This window comes from Nesoenas mayeri, assembly GCF_963082525.1.
Source record: "Nesoenas mayeri genome assembly, chromosome: 2".
In the NCBI taxonomy this organism is placed as follows: domain Eukaryota; kingdom Metazoa; phylum Chordata; class Aves; order Columbiformes; family Columbidae; genus Nesoenas; species Nesoenas mayeri.
Genome location: NC_137543.1, coordinates 39,800,581 through 39,818,074, shown reverse-complemented (window position 1 = coordinate 39,818,074; position 17,494 = coordinate 39,800,581). Strand labels below are relative to the sequence as shown.

Genomic DNA, 17,494 nt, shown 5'->3' with positions numbered 1-17,494 from the left:
CTTCTTTTTTTGAGGAAAGAATTTGTTCTACCTTAATTTATCCTCATTGATTCCAATCTCTTGTATTAGGTATGTTATGTGTAGGAAGCTCTTGGGGAAGAACAAATTTTTCAAAACAACATCATAAAGAAGTGAAATTCTCTTAGAAGCCTTTTTAGTTGCAATACATCCAGCAGTTGGGTATGAGCATCTCCTGCACTAAGCCACTCTTTGCAAGTATGTCACTGAATTTAAATAGTGTAACTGTGTAAATGAACAACTGATAAGTAATTTAATAAATTGCTCATTTTTACTTTTCTCAAATTTCTGTCATCTAGAGTACCTAAAAATAAAAATTATTTCTGCATTATTTTGGGAAAATTGTACAAACCAGGGAATAGAAAAGCCATTGCAAAAGGGCCCTGGGACTGTTGCATCTTTTTTTATTTAAAAAGTAACACTGTTTTAAACAACACTTGCATTTTGTATGACAATTGTGATATGAATGAAGACAATTTCTAGTCAAAGAAAGATGTTATAAATACAAGCATCTGAAATCAGAGGTTTTCTGTGAGGTATCTGTGAAATGAGGCTTATAAAAGAGGTAATATTACTTAAGGTTTTTTCTGACTATATTGACCAGTGTAACTATAAAAGCCTTTTGGGTAACTAAACCGTTTTTTCAGATTTGAACATAAAACTTCTGAAACCAGAAGCTTGTTTTACCAGCCTTATTAGTCTGCTTAAAAGAGATTTCCTTCCCCTAGAAAACAAAACATAAACGGTTGTTCTAAGCATATTTAAGTTATTTCTGAATTAATTTGTTCAGTGTTTGTCATATTCCAGATTACATTTGTTAAAACACATTTATTTTTCAATCTAAGCAAGATTTTGCTGTTGATTTCTACTGTCACCTGGCATTAGGAGCATACTACTTGTAAAGATTGTCTGGCCCACTGAGTTGAGCCTTCAGCTGTCACATGTACCATCCTATGAAGAGTAGTTCGTAAGCTTATCAGACTTCAATTTAAAGAGCACTTGGCTTTTCCTCCCAGTACTCCTTTTGTGAAATTCTTAGCCAAATTGGATTACTCTGAATATTGGAACAGGCATCTGACTGTCTATCTTAAGTTTATTAGTCACTGATTTTGTACCTAGTTTGCTCTGGTGCCAGTTTTACCCATCTAACCTCTTTTTATTTCCTGTATGTTATGATCTGCTGGTGCTTTCATGAATAGCAATTTATCTAAAGTATGTTAAATTCCATTTAGACTTTTCCTTCAACATAATCTGTATCTGTGTCTGAGGTCTAATTGTTGTTGATGTGGATGGTAGAATTTTTTATGATATTGTACTGTGGCACACATACTTCCCCAGGTTAACTGGGAGCCATCTTGAGAGACACTTCAACATTTTAATTTTCTTTTCCTCATTGTACATCACACCAGTTGTTTATAGACATCCTATAGTTAAGTGCAAACTGCTTTAGTCTTCAGCTACCCAGTCGTACCTTCTTTTGTGTAAATATAAATGAATACAAAAAATCAGGGGTAATAACTTAGCACAAAAATTACAAGTACTGAAATATTTCAAGTTTGGAAATGCATAGGAAATACTAGTTGAGTTTGTGAGGGCTTTACACTAATTGGCTTAATGTCTTTGGTAGTGGTTTGAAGTCGTGAGCTGTCCAAAAATTTCTGAGTGTCTCATATAAAACTAGGATTCTGAATAAATGCAAGCCGCTCTAGTGCTGTTAGAATCACAGCTGTGTAATGCTTAAAGGACACCTTCCATTGCAATAACATTTAAAAATACTAATTCTTTCTTAGCTGCAATCCTCTTCCTACAGCTTGAGCTGGGGACTATAATGGAACCTATTAGAGGCAAAAGGTCTGTGACTCAGCCATTGAGCCATGCAAACTCTTGGCTTCTTTAATTGGCACCATTAAATCTTTAGTAGTTTTTCTCTCATAAAATAGACATCGTTGGTGTAAAATGCATCACTGCTGAAGATATATTGTACCTTTTGCCCTCTGATTTCCATGAGTTGATCAACTAAGCGTTTTTAAAGGCTGATTAATTGGAAAGACTTTTCTGGAATTACTACTTTTCCATAAGTATTTAGGAGCGTATCTAAAACAAACTGTAAGAAAGCCATCACACAAGTTGTTAATGTTTTTCAGGTTATTTTTCTTTTCTTTTTGGAGACAGGAGAAGGAAAAGAAAAGCTTGCTTTTCTGTTGTGTTTTGTTTTATCTTCATAGATCTTCTTTAACCTGAGGACTGGATGTTTTCTATATGACAGGATGGAAAACATTAAATCTTGAGTATGATGTACAGGGAAGACACCACATGATTTAGCTGATTTTTTAATTGCAGGTTGCTTCTGTTTTGTTTTTTATATATATTGGAAAATGAACTTGAAAACAGCTATAGTTTGGGAAAGGGGTCAGATGTCAGTAGAGGGAATCTGAAGAACAGTGGAAGTTAAATGTTTGAATACATGTGTATATATTTGTAAATATATTTATGTAAGAAAGAAAAGTAGCTTTTAACTCTTCTCTTGTTGTCTCCTCACAAACTTCATATGTGACACCTTAGAGGTTTTAAGTACTTATACTGATGTAAGCATCAGTGCCTCTGAATGAGGGGTGTGATGAGGACATCCAGAAAACAGAGATTGTTTGTTACTGTCTGCAAAGTCTGCCTTGTTTCCATCTACAGTTGGCAAGAACTCATTATTTGGTATGTTTGTATGTGCTTTGGTTTCTTGATACTGACTTTCAACAGGCAAAGAAAGTTATAGAGAATGTTAAACTGTGTAATTTAATACACATTTTAAGTGGTTGTGTTAACAGAATGGTAACAAGCTGCAAAGCTGGAGGTTTAGAAAGATCCGAAGTAGGACTGTTGCTACATACTCCTTATGCCTGTGAAATAGGATGTAATCTCTGTATTCAACCACATTCTTTCTGTTCCCTTGCTTCTACCTGCAGAAAATGATCATTGATATAGATAGCTGTTTAATTTGCTTTTATTATTTGACGTATGCCCTGATAATTTATTTACCGTCATCCAGTAAACCCAGTTTTGAATATCACTGAATCTCATGAAACAAACAGACTCTTCCTACAAACATTGCCTCTCTTCATATCTTGGTAAAGAATTAATAACTAAATCAACTTTTTAAATGGCAATTTTAATAATAACACAGAAAAACCTCACCAACCTCTCATTCATTCATCTTCTAAACTCTTCTATAATGTATATTTTTCATTTTACATAGGAGGAAGCTAGGACAGAGGGATAGGTTATTGCCTAACGCCAGAGTGATAGACATGAAATTTGGTGTTTTAGTGTGCGTTTATTAGTGTATTGCCCTGATGCTGAAGCCAGGAGTTTTCCAAGTAGGTGCTCTCTTGCAGTTGTGGTTGAGAGCTTCTCAAGTATAGGGGACATGGCAAGGCCTTTGCTGAAGTTCCATGTTAGAAATAAATGAGTATGTAATTTAAAATAATTAAAAAAAAAAAAACAAAACAACAACACAAAAACCCCACAACAACAGACCAAAAAAACCCCAAACAAACAAACAAAAAGTAAAAAAAAAAGTATCATAGTGAGTTGAGGCTGGTGGAAAAAAAGGATAGTAAATTATCTAGTCTGACGTTCAATGCTTTCATCACAGATAGAATTTCCCTTTAAGTTTTCAAGGTAACCTGAGTCTTCTCTTCAGGATAATACGTTAGTCATTCAGATCTGATTTAATCTAGGAGTCTCATCCGTCCTGTATGCTGAATGAGGCAGCAATTCTGGAAGTAACTAGGGAGGAGTCACCCTGTATGGTAGAGATATTATTGTAAAAACTGAAGTATTAGGAAGTAGAATTTGTTTTCTAAGTGACACTAGCAACATTTATTCTTTGTTTCTGAATATTTGAAAAGCTGAATGGTTTAGACTGCCATTTAAAAAAAGAAAAATATGTTTATAGTTTATAATAGTTTTTCTTAGGGTTACAGTGAACTTTAAACATTATTTTCCCAAGACAACATTGGGTGTTTACCATTTCATTTGTAGGGTGACTTGTTTGCTCAGTTTCTGAAGAAAGCTTTTGAATTTCTGCTGGACAGGAACAGTTTAATGTTGGATAAAAATGGGTTAGGGAAAGTCACTCCAATTTATTAGGGACAAGTAATGAAAATAAAAGTGGTAATGGGATTTTGGAGTTTCTTTTGTGATGTGGAACTTCTTTGTGACTAACGAAATGGCATTTAGAATGTAAAAACAAAACGTTAACTTTTAAATAATTTAAATTGTGAGTATATCCTATTATTGTGTGCTCACCTGGACTGTGAAATTGAAACAGCAACAAGTGAAAGACATTGAGATTTGGAGTAGACATAAACAGTAGATACAGCATGATTGAGCTACTGTGGATATAATCTTACAATATCAAAAAAACATTAACAAATATGGCCTTTTTGAGAAAATTCTGAGTGAGGCCCTTTTGCTTAGAATAAGTTAGCAAATTTAAAGATTAAAATAATTTAAAAAACCAAAAAGGTTGTTTTAGACTGGTTAAACTTCTGTTGCCTTGGTGGTGCCTTATATATTTTAGGATATTAGAAGTCTGTGGGATTGGAGAATTCTGTGTTTTTAAAAATTTGTTGCAGAAAAGCCTGGAGTACAAGTTGTAGGTTTTGTTTGTTTGTTTAAGAAGGCACCAGCTCAAGTAATGAATCAAAAAGATTTCATCTTTTGATTTTATTCTTAAGCTGGTATGCTTTATCTGCAAGATATCCTGCTGAAACTGAAAAATTATCTTGCTGCAAATCATGGAAGAATTTGGAATATTTCATTATACTTGAAGTTATTGTGAAATTATGGTGGGACTCCCTTTCTAGGGACAGGAGTAAGAACTCAGGGGGTTGAGTCCTTTGTCACATCTGTTGAAATCTTAAACATCTAAGGCCATTGCCCTTTTCTTGAACTATTAGAACATGACATATATTTATAGCTTTGGGGAAAACTTGCTCTTTTTTCATGAGGACTTAGAAATAGGAGAAGTGATGAAGTTCTTAGTAAAGACTCTGTGAATTGCATCCCCTTTTCACCAGCCTTGTAATTTAATGCATGTTTGCTGTTAAACTGTTGATTGATACAGTTTTGCTATATGTGGACTTCTTAAACATGTGTCTAGCAACTCTGGAATCTGGTGGGGGGAATTTTAAAAATAAAAATATTGGGCCTATGTGTTTAAGGGGAGGGTTAGGAAAGTGATAGAGAGAACTTACATCTTATCAAAAGTCTTCCTAATGTATTGGAACAAACACTGTATGCTAAGAAATACCTAAGAATACATTTGAAAGCATTTTGTTGGTGGTTACTTCATACCTTCATAAAACAATGAGATATAGCAAAGCTCTTCAGTTGCTGCCCTTAGGCATTTCTACAAGAGGGGCTTGGTGGGCAGCCGAGATCCCCAGGAGATCCCCAGCCTGCCGACTCTTTCCCCCAGGTGGGCTGGCCCCAGGGAAGACCCTTGTGTTTGAATGCCCTCAGAAGAGGGGCCAGAAGCTGCCCTGGGGCAGCTGTGCTGGCAAAACGAAGGTGGCTCACCAGGAGAAGGATGAAACAATGGGCTGTGACTAGTGTCTGATAGGGGGAGACTAGAAGATAACCAAGCCCAGAAGAAAGGTGGTGATGGTACAGATAGACAAGTGTGGCATGTAGTCATGGACATATGAAGTATGTAAAGCTGAGTTCCAGGACTTTCTGGCACAGGTGCAATGTGAAAAAAACAAACCAAAAACACATGCAGTGGTGCCAAGTAAATAAACTGGGGCAATATGCACTTTTATCCACACTGCTCCCATCTGCTTATCTGTGCTGCTAGTGTGCTTGCTTCCAGTCTTCAGTGCAGTTGGGTCCTTTTGATTTGTTGAAAAGCATTTTTGTATTCTTACAAGCAACAGACTGGGGCTCACAGGATGTCCATGAAACAGGTGGTATTTCTGAAGCCTCTATTTACTTGACCCTTAGGTGCTGCAGAGCAGGCAGGAGAAATAAAAATCTTCTGGCCTGCTAGTCTTCAGCTTCATCTAGTAAAAACAAAGCAAAACAAACAAAAACTCAACAAACAAACACCCCCCCCAAAACCACCACCAACAATACCACAAAAAGCCCACCCAGACATGCTGCTTTTCTCTCAATAATTGTTTTTCCTTCCTTAGATTAAAGTGCACTTTATTTGATGTAACGTTTGAGAAGATGTACTTTATCTGAATTCAGATAAAGCATACTTTCATTAGAGGTTCCACAATTTTTTTAAAAAAGGTATCGTGTTTGAATTTATGTATACACCTTATATTGTTACGGGATTTAGTAGTATCTGTCTCTTATATAAACATATACTTGTCTGTCTTATTACCTTTCATTTTGTATTTCTACATATATAACCTGGTTTCCTGTCAACTCTTTTGGGGTTAAAGGGCAGGGGGAAAAAAGTACCAGAATAGAAATGCTTTTGCTGTTACTGCTGCTTGCAGCAGTGAAAGCACAAATGGAACTTTTTTGGTTGTCTGCGGTCAGAAGCAGCGTTTGCACCACGTATGTTGGTCTTTGATTTTTTTCCTTAGTCATAAACATGATGCTGTTTGTTCTGTGCCACTGTAGTTTAGATCTGATAATGGTAGAGGAACATATTGACAGAAGTAGATGTGAGCTAAGTAAGGTCTCTCCTAAGATGGTTCTCTGGGTGACTTTAAGTCTTCTGTAGAAAAACAAAATTTTAGGGGACATTTGTCTCTTTAATTACTATGGGCAGACTGTAAGTGTTTCATACACTACGTCAGGACTGTTTTGTCAGGTTTTATTTTTCTGTGTAGGGAAGAGAGTGTCAAGTGGAAGTTGAAGTTGGTACCAGAGCATCATAACTGGCGATACAGTGTGATGAAGGAACGGGTTACCCTTCAGGGAAGATGGATCTTGACATATTTGATGTTCAGTAACTGAATGGAGAGAATTCTGCTGGCGGAGGGAGGAGGCTGCTGCGCGAGGCAGTTTGCTTCCCCTCTACCCTTCAGACCTTAGATGTCAAAGCACGGCTATGAAACGTGCCCAAGAGGGAGGACGTTTGTGTTTTTACTATTTCAGAGCAACTGCTTTGCTTTCGCAGTGGAGCTGGAAGGCTGTGGGGAGTGTGGAGGCAAGCACAAGAGCAACAGCTCAACCTGTGTATATGCTAAAATGTCCAGTTAGTCTTTACGATGCTTCTGTATTTAATAATAGCAGTTTCAATATTATTGTTTTGGTTGAATATGTGAAGGTGTTTCCCCTATTTCCCTTTTCCTACAGAAGCTGAAGTATGGCACTAGGTCCTCTGGAAGCTCTTTCATCCTGATGTGTTCTTACTTTACTGTATGACTTCCCTAACTTGCCTGGAGATCTGCAGCCACCACCTTGTTTTAGAGGGGTTGGAAAAGACTAGTGGTAAACCTCCTGGATGTTCTCTAATCCAAGGAATTCTGTAGTAAACTCTGTGCATCTTCATAGCTGTGCTTGGGTGTAATTCATAAACGTAACTTCCCAAAAAGAAAATAACCACATGTTCAAATACAGGCCTTTCTTGGCAGAAGTTAGGTGTTAAGAAAAAGATGCTTATGGGTCATTCTACAGTAGGACTCTTGCTGATCTGCCTGTCGTTTTCCTACCTGTGTTATAGACTACACAGCATAAACTCTTCAAAACTTCCGTGGTAAATGTCACGTTAGCATGGTTCTGGCGTGTCGACTGCTTGATAACGGAGTGTACACAGAAGTGAGGTTTCCTTTGACTGTGGCTGTGCAGGGAAGGCAGACTTGAGGTAGACGAGTTGTCAGCATGAACAATATGGCTTTTGCCTGTCGAATTCAGTACCTGATTGTCCCACCCTTTCTATGCGTCTCTACAGCTAGCACTAGTAAAAATTTGCCAAAATAGAGTCCTTCACCACTCTACATGGTGATGGAGATTGGAGAGTCCTGGCTACTGTTGTGTAGTATTTAGGACCTGCCCTGCTTGCATTAGGAGCAATCTAATATATTACTTGGTAATGTGTACTGCTCTAAGCTAGTATATATTACAAAGGCATCAGTAACAAACCAGTAGTAATAAAATGATTGTCCTGTGGCCCACCACATCAGTTGTTATATACCATCCATCTGGTAGCTATTGCAGTTGCTTAAGTGGAAAGCTAATATGAAGCATACTTGCTTCGTTATCGTAGAGGCGGCAGTTGTCTGAGATTGTCTCATCAACCCTGGTGTCGATTCTGATCAATGGATGGCAACCAGAGAGTTCTCTTACGGGACAAGTTACTTGTTTTTGACCTGTGAACAAACCATCAGTGCTCATTGCACCGGCTGGTACTCCATAGGCTTAGTAATATCTCTCAATTTATAGGAGCACAAAATGGTGTTGCTACATATGATTACTGTAAAATATAATGGGATGTTTGCTTTTTGGGTGGCCATATGAGTATCACTCATGTTCTGTGTCACTCCACAGAGTACATGACCAAAAAATAAATAATTCTTATACTGTTATCTGTGCTGAGACTCAATTAAGGAACTCTGTATTTTGTACAGCATGTTTTTATTCTTCCATATACAGTAACTGGGTGATATTTTCAGCTCCACCAAATCGTCAATGACTGTACTTCTGCAGTGGTGGCTGAGGGAATTAAGATAGCTTTTAATCACTTCCACTCCACTGTTACGATGCCGCTGGCATCAGAATTCTAGAGTTTTGATTCAGAGTTTTCAGGACACTTTGGATCAGCAAGTATTAGCATTTTAACAGTTGCACCTGTTTTTTAAAGATCGCCTTCATTAATAGTAACAGAGCAGGAAGACTTAGAAAATTCTAAGACTCGTTTAAGAGATAAAGTGGTATTTCAGCAGCACTTCACTTTTTAATGCATAGTGATTTTTAATTGCCAAATTGTGTCTTGCTAAGAAGGTATTAATAGAATTCTTGGTTCTCGTACGTTTTCATCTGTGTTTTGTAGAAGTGTGGCACAAGGTTTACTAAACGACAAGATTCCTGTGGAGTCTATTTGCAAAATAGACTTGTTTCATTCTGGTCTTGTGGGATGCCTTTCCCTCTATTGCAGGGAAGATCACTGACAACACAACACTTGTTTGTTTATAAATGCAAGTTGTCACTTTGGAGCTACAGTTTTTTGAGAGGGGTTTCTGAAGTGCTGAGATACCGGTTGTTTCTAAACAGCATCATATTGCCCAAAATATTTTAAGGTAGTACTGAGTATTTTTGTATAGTAAATAAAAAAGACATATCTTCAACTGAAGGCAGTAATTTCACAGAAAAGGGATCATAATTCACAATGAAGGAGAAAAAAGTGATTAGTGAAACAGATTTTTGGAAAGAATCATGGGTGTGAGTGTAGTCTTGAGGATGTTTCTGGACTTTAGCTACTACAGGAAAAAATACTGTACAGCTGTATTGTTGCTGAATGTAGTATTAGTATTTGGTTGTGATTTCAGAAGCTTCCTCTGGAGTTTTTAGTAGTAATGTGAGCTTTGCAGACAGAAAGTGTCTGGAAAGTATTTATGTTGGTCTAGAAAAGCCAAAGTGTGCTGCACATGGAGGAGCACCAAGACAGGCCTAATGCTCCAAGTGTTGATGAGACAAGTTGAGAATTGCAGGGACAAGGCAACGTATAGGGACGTAACACAGAAAATTTCCAAATTATTTGTTTGGAGGATAGTCAAGATGACTAGTTTGTTCTAAATAATCCAGAGGGATGATGAATCCTTTCATTAACCTTTGAAAAGAATAATTTTGGAACAGTTTTACATGTGGTAGCTTATAATACCTTGGGGACTGTGCTATCAGGAAGGATACAAATTCAAAATGAGTGATCTCTGTGGCACCAGGTAGAGCCACTTCCAGAAGCGATGCTGTAGCCAGTCTTCTGTTTTAAAAGAACTTTCCTCGTTGCAGGTTGCTTCTATAACTTCTTGAAAGTGAAGGTGATAATTTAATAGGACTGCAATTGCTGCAAATTAGAATATTCACTAAAGGTTTAACTAACGTGAAATTATCCATTGTGTATATATATCATATTGGAGAAGTTTGTATTTTGGAGCCAGTGGGAACTGACTGAGCATTTGCTCTACTGTTACACAACTTAGTTAAATAAGCCAAAGTTCAAGAAAATTTAAATAAATTATGGTTACAGTAGTTCTTTTTTAAATTATGGACATGACCAGGGAGTTTTTAGTTTGGTGCTGATGTTTAAATTTCGCAAAGTTAGCTGAGTCACATTGCATACTTTGCTGTTCTTGCTTCATACTTCCTAAAGAAAGCTCAGTATTGGCTCACGTTGCTGCTCGGCTGCGGAAGGGACTCTCAGCTACTTCCAGTGCTTAAGTGCAGTTGGTTGTGGTTCAGTCCTTATTCAAGCAGCTGAAGGATTCTCCTCCTTAACCCCTCTCCCTGCCACTAAACCCCACTGGATTAATCCTATGTCTTGTCCATCTTGCTACTCCATGTAACTGGCCTGGGTTGAGGCAAAGCATCTACCTGTGCTTTGGGCTGCAGAGAACGAGATGAGCTCTAAACCTGTAAGCAGCTGGGAAATGCAGGCAGCATCATTCTTAACATTTCAGATCTTGGTGATACATGTTTGGAAGTTTAAAAATAAGTTTGAATTCCAGAAAAGTGAGGTGTGTTTTGTTTTGTTTTTTTCACTCCAGAAACAATTTCTCAAAATATACTTTTGTTTAAAATTTGATCGGATATTGTTCACAAGAGCATATTTACCATACTGGGTAACCTGTTGAGCTGTAGATTCTTTTAACTCCTCGGAGTTCCTGAAGAATCTCTGTTTTCCTCTAATAAGCTGCAATCTTTAGGAGTGTCCTGCATTGTGATATTGCATGTTAATAGCATTGATTAACTGTCGAGCAGTGGGAATTGATGAGAAAATGTCCATTGTAAAATTAAATGGTATTACTGCAGACTGTACCATGCTGCTGGGTAGGGAGGTGAGTAGCCACAGTAGTTGATGGTAGGAGTATTAATGTGAGCTCCAGGTTTTTTCACATGATTAAAACAGGCCATCTGTTCTTTGTTAAATGTTTACAAAAACAGCTTTTCTCTAAAAGATTTAAAGAGATGTGGGTCTAGTAAACACACCAATATTTTCGAGCACCTTTTTCACCTTATTTCAAATAATACCAAAAATAATTCTGCTACAATATCAAATAGGATGAATACCTATTTGTGTTTAATCTTCACTGGTGTCTTTCCTGTGGAAGATTAAATTCTGTACCAACATACTGAATTGTGGCTTTGTTATTACTAAAAGCAGCAAGAGAAGTGATTTCTGTCAGGTATGCAAACAGTTTTTTCAATCTTCTGGTAAAAATTTGTAATATACTTTTTTTAAAATTTTGTAAATGGAACATGGGTTCCTTTCATTAGAAATTGTGACCCTCCAACTAGAGTTAATCCTTTGTAGATTTCAAGAACTATTTGAAATAATTCCCTATGGTGGGCTTAATCTAATATTTACTAGTGAAAGCCTGTTCTTCTTCCTCTTCTCCCTCCTTAAGAAAGAGCAGACAACTGGTTTGAGGTAAGAAAATGCATCTTCCAAGCTGCTTCCGAGCTCCTCACTAGATTTGTGCTGCTCCTACACAGCTTCACACTAGGGAGCAATGTGGGGTTGTCAGTTAGGGACAAACTGCTTTAGCATATTGCAAAAGTGTAGGCACAGGCTTCCTAGAAAAATAAGGTTAATCACACCCATTTCTTTGAAAGAGTGCTACAGTTTAGAAGTTCACATGTAAGAGAATTACAAGATGTGCCAAGCTGCAAAGCAAGTAGCATGTGGTAAAAGTACTGTATTTTCAGTTAATAGGAAATACAACCAAAGCTTAATCAGGGCAGAGTGAGCTTTTTGTAGCTTAATGTTTTGGAGACTGTGGATGATATGAAACAAAACCATAGTATTTTAATTTGTACATTTTTTAATGCATATGACTTGGTACTGCAAATAAAAGGCATCAGGGTTGTTGTTTTTTTGGTTTTTGTTTTTAATTTTTTTATACATAATGTTTAAGTCTAATGTGTAGTCTAAGTTGTTTTAGAGCCTGAGGATGACTCTTGTGGATAAGCTTTTTGAAGTAGTAAGAATCTGAATTTTCATAGGATGACATCTTCCAGAATGAGTTACTGAGTCCTACAGTGCGGCAACAATTGCTGCCATTCTCACTCCTTTACCTTCTGGCCAGACCTTACATTAAAGCCACAAATGTCAAATCATGAAGGGCTGATGTTGCTATTGTGGAGACTTGAAAAGCTGTCTGCCTTACATTTGGATTTGCCTATGACTGTGCTGGAAGTCATTATTCAGACTTCTAAAACAAGCAAACAAAAACAACCCACAAGTCTTAGAAAGGAGACAAGGATTAATTTTTTGAATTAGATTTAAAAGGTAGTGAGAGTACTCAGGCACGTATAAAACATCATATTGATTTCAGTGACATGGTCATATCACTAGTGAAGGTGCAACCTTGAAAATTTTATAGAATTAAATTTACAGGGCATTACTGGAGTTCTTACGGCTTTCAACATTTGTTGGCTTGCCTGTTCCATGTGCTTAAGGGGAGGAAAAATAAACTACCAATTCTGATTTGTTTTAGAAAGTTGTGCCTTTTACATAAGCTTTTCAATAGTTGTAAAAGTCTCTCTTCATATAGCAAACAAACACTGCAGTGCCAAACACAAAGTACTTGCTCAATGCAAATTTTACAAATAATGGAAAGAAAAACTTAGATTTCTTATGTTAGACACAGCAAGTGAACAGTATTTAAAAAGAGGAACGGGTATTGTGGTGGACAGCTTGGTGAAGACATTGATGAAACTTGCACTCGAGGTCTCTGAAAAATGAAGGATGCGTGAAGTGAAATGTCAGATAATACAGAAATATATTGACTACCTTAGGAAAATGTAGGTTAAAAGTACTGCTCTGAAAGCCTGTGGATAAGAAGTAATTAGAGGTGATCTGTGTAATATTCCTGTAGTTTCCTACCTAAAAAGAAGTTTTAGACAGTACACATGCGTAACGGTCTGATGTATAGAGGAGACAGTTTTGTTCTGTGTCACGGAATGAATCTGATGAGACATTCAATTCAGTCAACCAAATTCAAAACCAATTAGAAGATTTAAAAATATCTCTTAGTTTATGTAATGTATAATTGGACTGCAAAGCTCATTGGCACCACTGACTTCCTGGGATCAGCGTTTTCTATGCAGTTATCCAGTCTTCGTGAACTTTCTGGCATGAAGATACATAAGTGTTATGGGTGACTGCAGGTTTCTAGAAGAGGCGTTGGTTGATACTTGAGGATGCCCAGCATGAGATTGCCTTGAGGTGGGCCTGATTAATATGATGCTAATGCAATGGGTGTATCAGGTTTGCATTAGAACCGAGTTTCCACTGCAACAAAGACCCCGTTGCACTAAAGAGAATCTTAATAAACAGGTGGAGGACAGAAATGTGCAGAAGTCACCTTGGAAGTCCTTGGTTAAGACAAGTAGACCCAGATCTTCAGTCCATCACTCAGGCCTTCGCTCTTGTGCTGGAGTCTCTTTCATGAAGAACTGTGGTATCTTGCTTGTACCGTTCAAACCTCTGCCAAATGGTGGTAGAGAGTCGTCTTCACTCTTGACAGCCTTGCTCCTTCTGCTGCTTGGATAGCTTCTGAGTCTGGGAGTGCACGCAGCAGGGCACAGTGTTTTTTGGCTACCGTAAAGAAATGCTACAAATAGTTATCATTGCACTAGTTCCATTTGTTTACATTCAAAAAAGTGTATCAATATATTTGGAAAAATACATATGCCTTTGCTTTCTCATGTAATGATATTAAGAATTTTATTTCTAAATCTTAAGTGGATTGGGTTTTGTTTTTTTTTTAGATCTAGGTGGCCAAAGTATAGGTCTCTGTATACCCATCAGTTCTCCATATGCTCAGGGGTTGGGTTTGTAGTCATTCATTTGCACGCTTGCCTCTCCTAAGGCCAGTTTGAATAAAAAGCAGAGAAAAGAAAACAACAAACAACATTACAGTTACGCAGGCACTGGTATTCCTAGAAGTAAAATTCTGATTTGCTGTAAACCCTTCTTCTTCCCACTTCAATAGATCAAACATCTCAAATGGCTAGCCTTTGTGACCAAGGCTAATGGAGAACGCTTCCACCTAGAATCATCCCAATTTAATTTTTAGGGAAGAGAAAAGGAGAGAGAAAGAGGGTGGGGAAAATGCTCTGACTGTGTATGCAGTCACAAGAAAAGCATCAGTAGGGTGTTGTGCTGTTGCTTTTATTTTTAAAAATCACCATTGTTCTGCATTTATAACCATGGACAGGCAATGAGGAGAAGTGGGTTAGAGCTTTGCTGCAAAGTCATGGTAGGAATCTTTTTCATTCCGTACTCTTGAATCTTTGTGTAGCACAGAACCACGAAGAGAAAAAGAGTTGCAAATATATCCAGTGTGTTTAGGCCATGCACTTGACATTTGTGTAATTATATAGAGATTTTAATGTACTTTAACTCTGGTGTAAACCTGATACACTATACAGACTTTGAAACAGGATGTTTTTACAGGTTCACAAACAGTTAAGGTAGATCTCTGTCCAATCTGTAGCAGGAACAAATCTGTTTCAATTACAAGTAGGGAGCTGTGGATCTTTTGATGTAAAATGTAACATTATATTACATTTTAAAGTGGCTTAATCCTTCAGGTGCTGATCAAAATACCTCCTGTCACAGCTGAAACAACATAAATTGCCTTGATTAATTTTTTTTATAAATACAGCCTATGAATATATTTATTATCCTTTGCATGCCTAGAAACAAACCTCAACTTTTTTTTTTGTTTTGTTTTGTTTTCCTGGAAGATGAAATTCCAGTGCAAAAGAGTAATTTGTAACAAGTTATTCATTCTACTAACAACTATTTTGAAATATCTGAAATAATTGCTTTCCTTTTGCATGTAAATGTTGAAGACTGTAAATATTCTCAATACTTCCAGTTTATATACAAGCTTTATAGTAATTTTACCCTTGCTATATCAAGAATTTGTGGTCATTTTGCTACTGTTGTAACGGCAGAAAGCTCTGTTTTTCTAATGTTTTACTGTACAATGTTTCAGATATGCTACTAGGTTAATCTTCTGGTTAGTATTTTCTCCCTCTGTAACATCTTGCTCCAAAAGAGCAAAGTTTTAAAGTTGCAAATCTACAAGTTTATTTCTATTTGTCTCTCTCAGCATTCTCCGTCGGAACCCTTTTTAGAGAAACCAGTGCCGGATATGACTCAGGTTAGTGGACCGAATACCCAGCTAGTGAAAAGCGATGATTATCTGCCATCAATTGAGCCGCAGCCCCAGCAGAAGAAAAAGAAGAAGAAAAACAATCACATTGCTGCAGAAGGTCCCAGTAAAGGTTTTGGTAAGGAAGACTTTCCTGGGGGACTTGACAGTCAGAATCTAAGCAGAAACTCAGTGGATTGCTCCCAAGAAGAGAAGAAGAAAAAGAAAAAGCCTAAGGCAAAAAAAGAACTGAAGGATCCTAAAGAACCCAAGGAAAAGAAGGAACCCAAGACCCCCAAAGTCCCTAAGACCCCCAAAGAGCCAAAGGAAAAGAAAGCAAAAAATACCACGCCAAAACCCAAGACCAGCAAAAAGGCTAGGTAAGTCAGGAAACTTCTATATGTGATCAGAGAAAAACAGTGTGTTTGTGGGATTTTTAGAGCATCTGTGCTAAATGGCGTGGGTGGAGAGGAAATCTTGTTTTGTCATTTGTGTTTTACCATCTACAACATCATGTTTTTGAGGAACTTGGGCACATTTCTCTTGTTTGGCTTTCCTGTTTATGGCTTTACAGTTATTTTAAACAAGGTGGAAAGGCAGAAGGTTGATTTACGTGCCCCCACCCCCTTTTTTTTCCTTCCCTTCTCTCCCTTTTCAAGGCATAAAAATGTCTGGATGTGTTAGATTTCAAAACTAACTCTTCTGATTCTCATCTATTCTTGTATGTGGTTTGTGTATTAAGAAATTTATTGCGTCAGCACTAATATAAGTTTGACCAAATCCAGAGATGAAGGCTTAGAGTAAATAGATTTGACGACACTTTTCTCTAGATAAAGAATTTAGGTACTTAGCATTGTTACAAGTTGTACAGCCCTTACAGACACTATTTTATACTGACACAACCTATGGGCCATAAGCTCTGCTGTTAAAAAGGCATTTTTATATGGATATTGATGTATCCTCCCTATAGGGATTATATTCATTTTGCTGTTTCATGTAAAGACAATTTTCCTAGCGGAAAATCTTTGTGGATAGACCAGATGCTTCAGCCCTGTTTCTTAACTGTTTTCACTCAGCGTCGTGTCCCTTTATCAGAATAGGCTTAAAGTGCTGCAGAGTAGTATGAGAAAGAACAAACTGCCATTACACATGAGTAAATACGTCACAGATAATAACACAGATTCTTTCCTTACCCCTCAACTCCCTAAACACCATGATTATAAATGCCTACTTGAAAGAAAACGGAGAGAAAAAAAGACATTAAAGCTCAATTTTTTTTTCATTTGTACCTAGAATTTCTTACAACTGTTCTGAATTTGTTCCAAACATCTGAATCTGTTTTTCAAGATGTGGCCAGCGTTATAAAATATAACTTCCAGATGGAAGCACAGCCAGACTTGGTTAATCCAAATCAGTTTGCAAAATCCATTTGTATTAGGGTTTTAAAATTGCAGTTAATGAATCAGCTTTGCATATATTCAACAAGACTGACTATTGGTTTGGTTTGATACAGCTATATGGCTAAATGAGGCATGGACAGTAAGATGCTACTGTTTCTTTTGGCAAGAAAGAGAAGTTTCTGTGTTAGTAGAGACTGTTTCCTGAGGAATTTATAAACACTGGCTTGTAAAATCAAATGTTGTCCTAAAGAGAACAACATTATTAACTGTTCGGTAAATTACAGTTGATTAGCCTATCCTGTTGCAGAAGTTACTATGGTTATGTTCCAGACTGTCCTAAAGATGGGCTTTCCACATGTAGCAATTCACAACATAGAAAAACTCTTACGTATCTCAGAGTATGTGTTTTTGAAACCAAAATAGTGTATTGGCTAAAATAACATTTTTGTTCCATTTCCCTATACTCATAGGTTTAAAGGCCGACCAAGCCATATTGTATGGTATTGAGCATCTGCCAGCAATTTTTGCACCGAGAAGTAAAAAAGCTTTTACTGCAGGACTTTTCAATTAGTGCAGTTTTACAAGGTCTTCACTACAGTGAAGCTTTGTTTAATAAGCAATGGTTAGAAGGTGTCTTCCTCAAAACCAGGCATGGGTCCCTGTGCCTGTGCTGGACATGGGTGCTCAGAGCTGGTCTGTCCCGTCAACTCAATCCTAGTATCTCTCTGTGCATCT

The 17,494-nt window shown here is 37.3% G+C and overlaps 1 protein-coding gene across 2 annotated transcripts in view; it reads left to right on the top strand.

Annotated features, from left to right (window-relative positions):
• CHD7 (chromodomain helicase DNA binding protein 7) overlaps positions 1 to 17,494 on the top strand; it is a gene marked incomplete at its 5' end in the record, with an annotated part of 89,334 nt that overhangs the window by 15,529 nt on the left and 56,311 nt on the right. Inside the window, one exon of one of the 2 annotated variants that reach the window (XM_080340635.1) lies at positions 15,318 to 15,368. In XM_080340635.1, the coding sequence (XP_080196761.1) occupies positions 15,318 to 15,368 (51 nt within the window). Of the gene's footprint in view, positions 1 to 15,317; positions 15,740 to 17,494 lie in introns of both variants that reach the window. The other variant, XM_080340634.1, reaches the window with a different exon arrangement.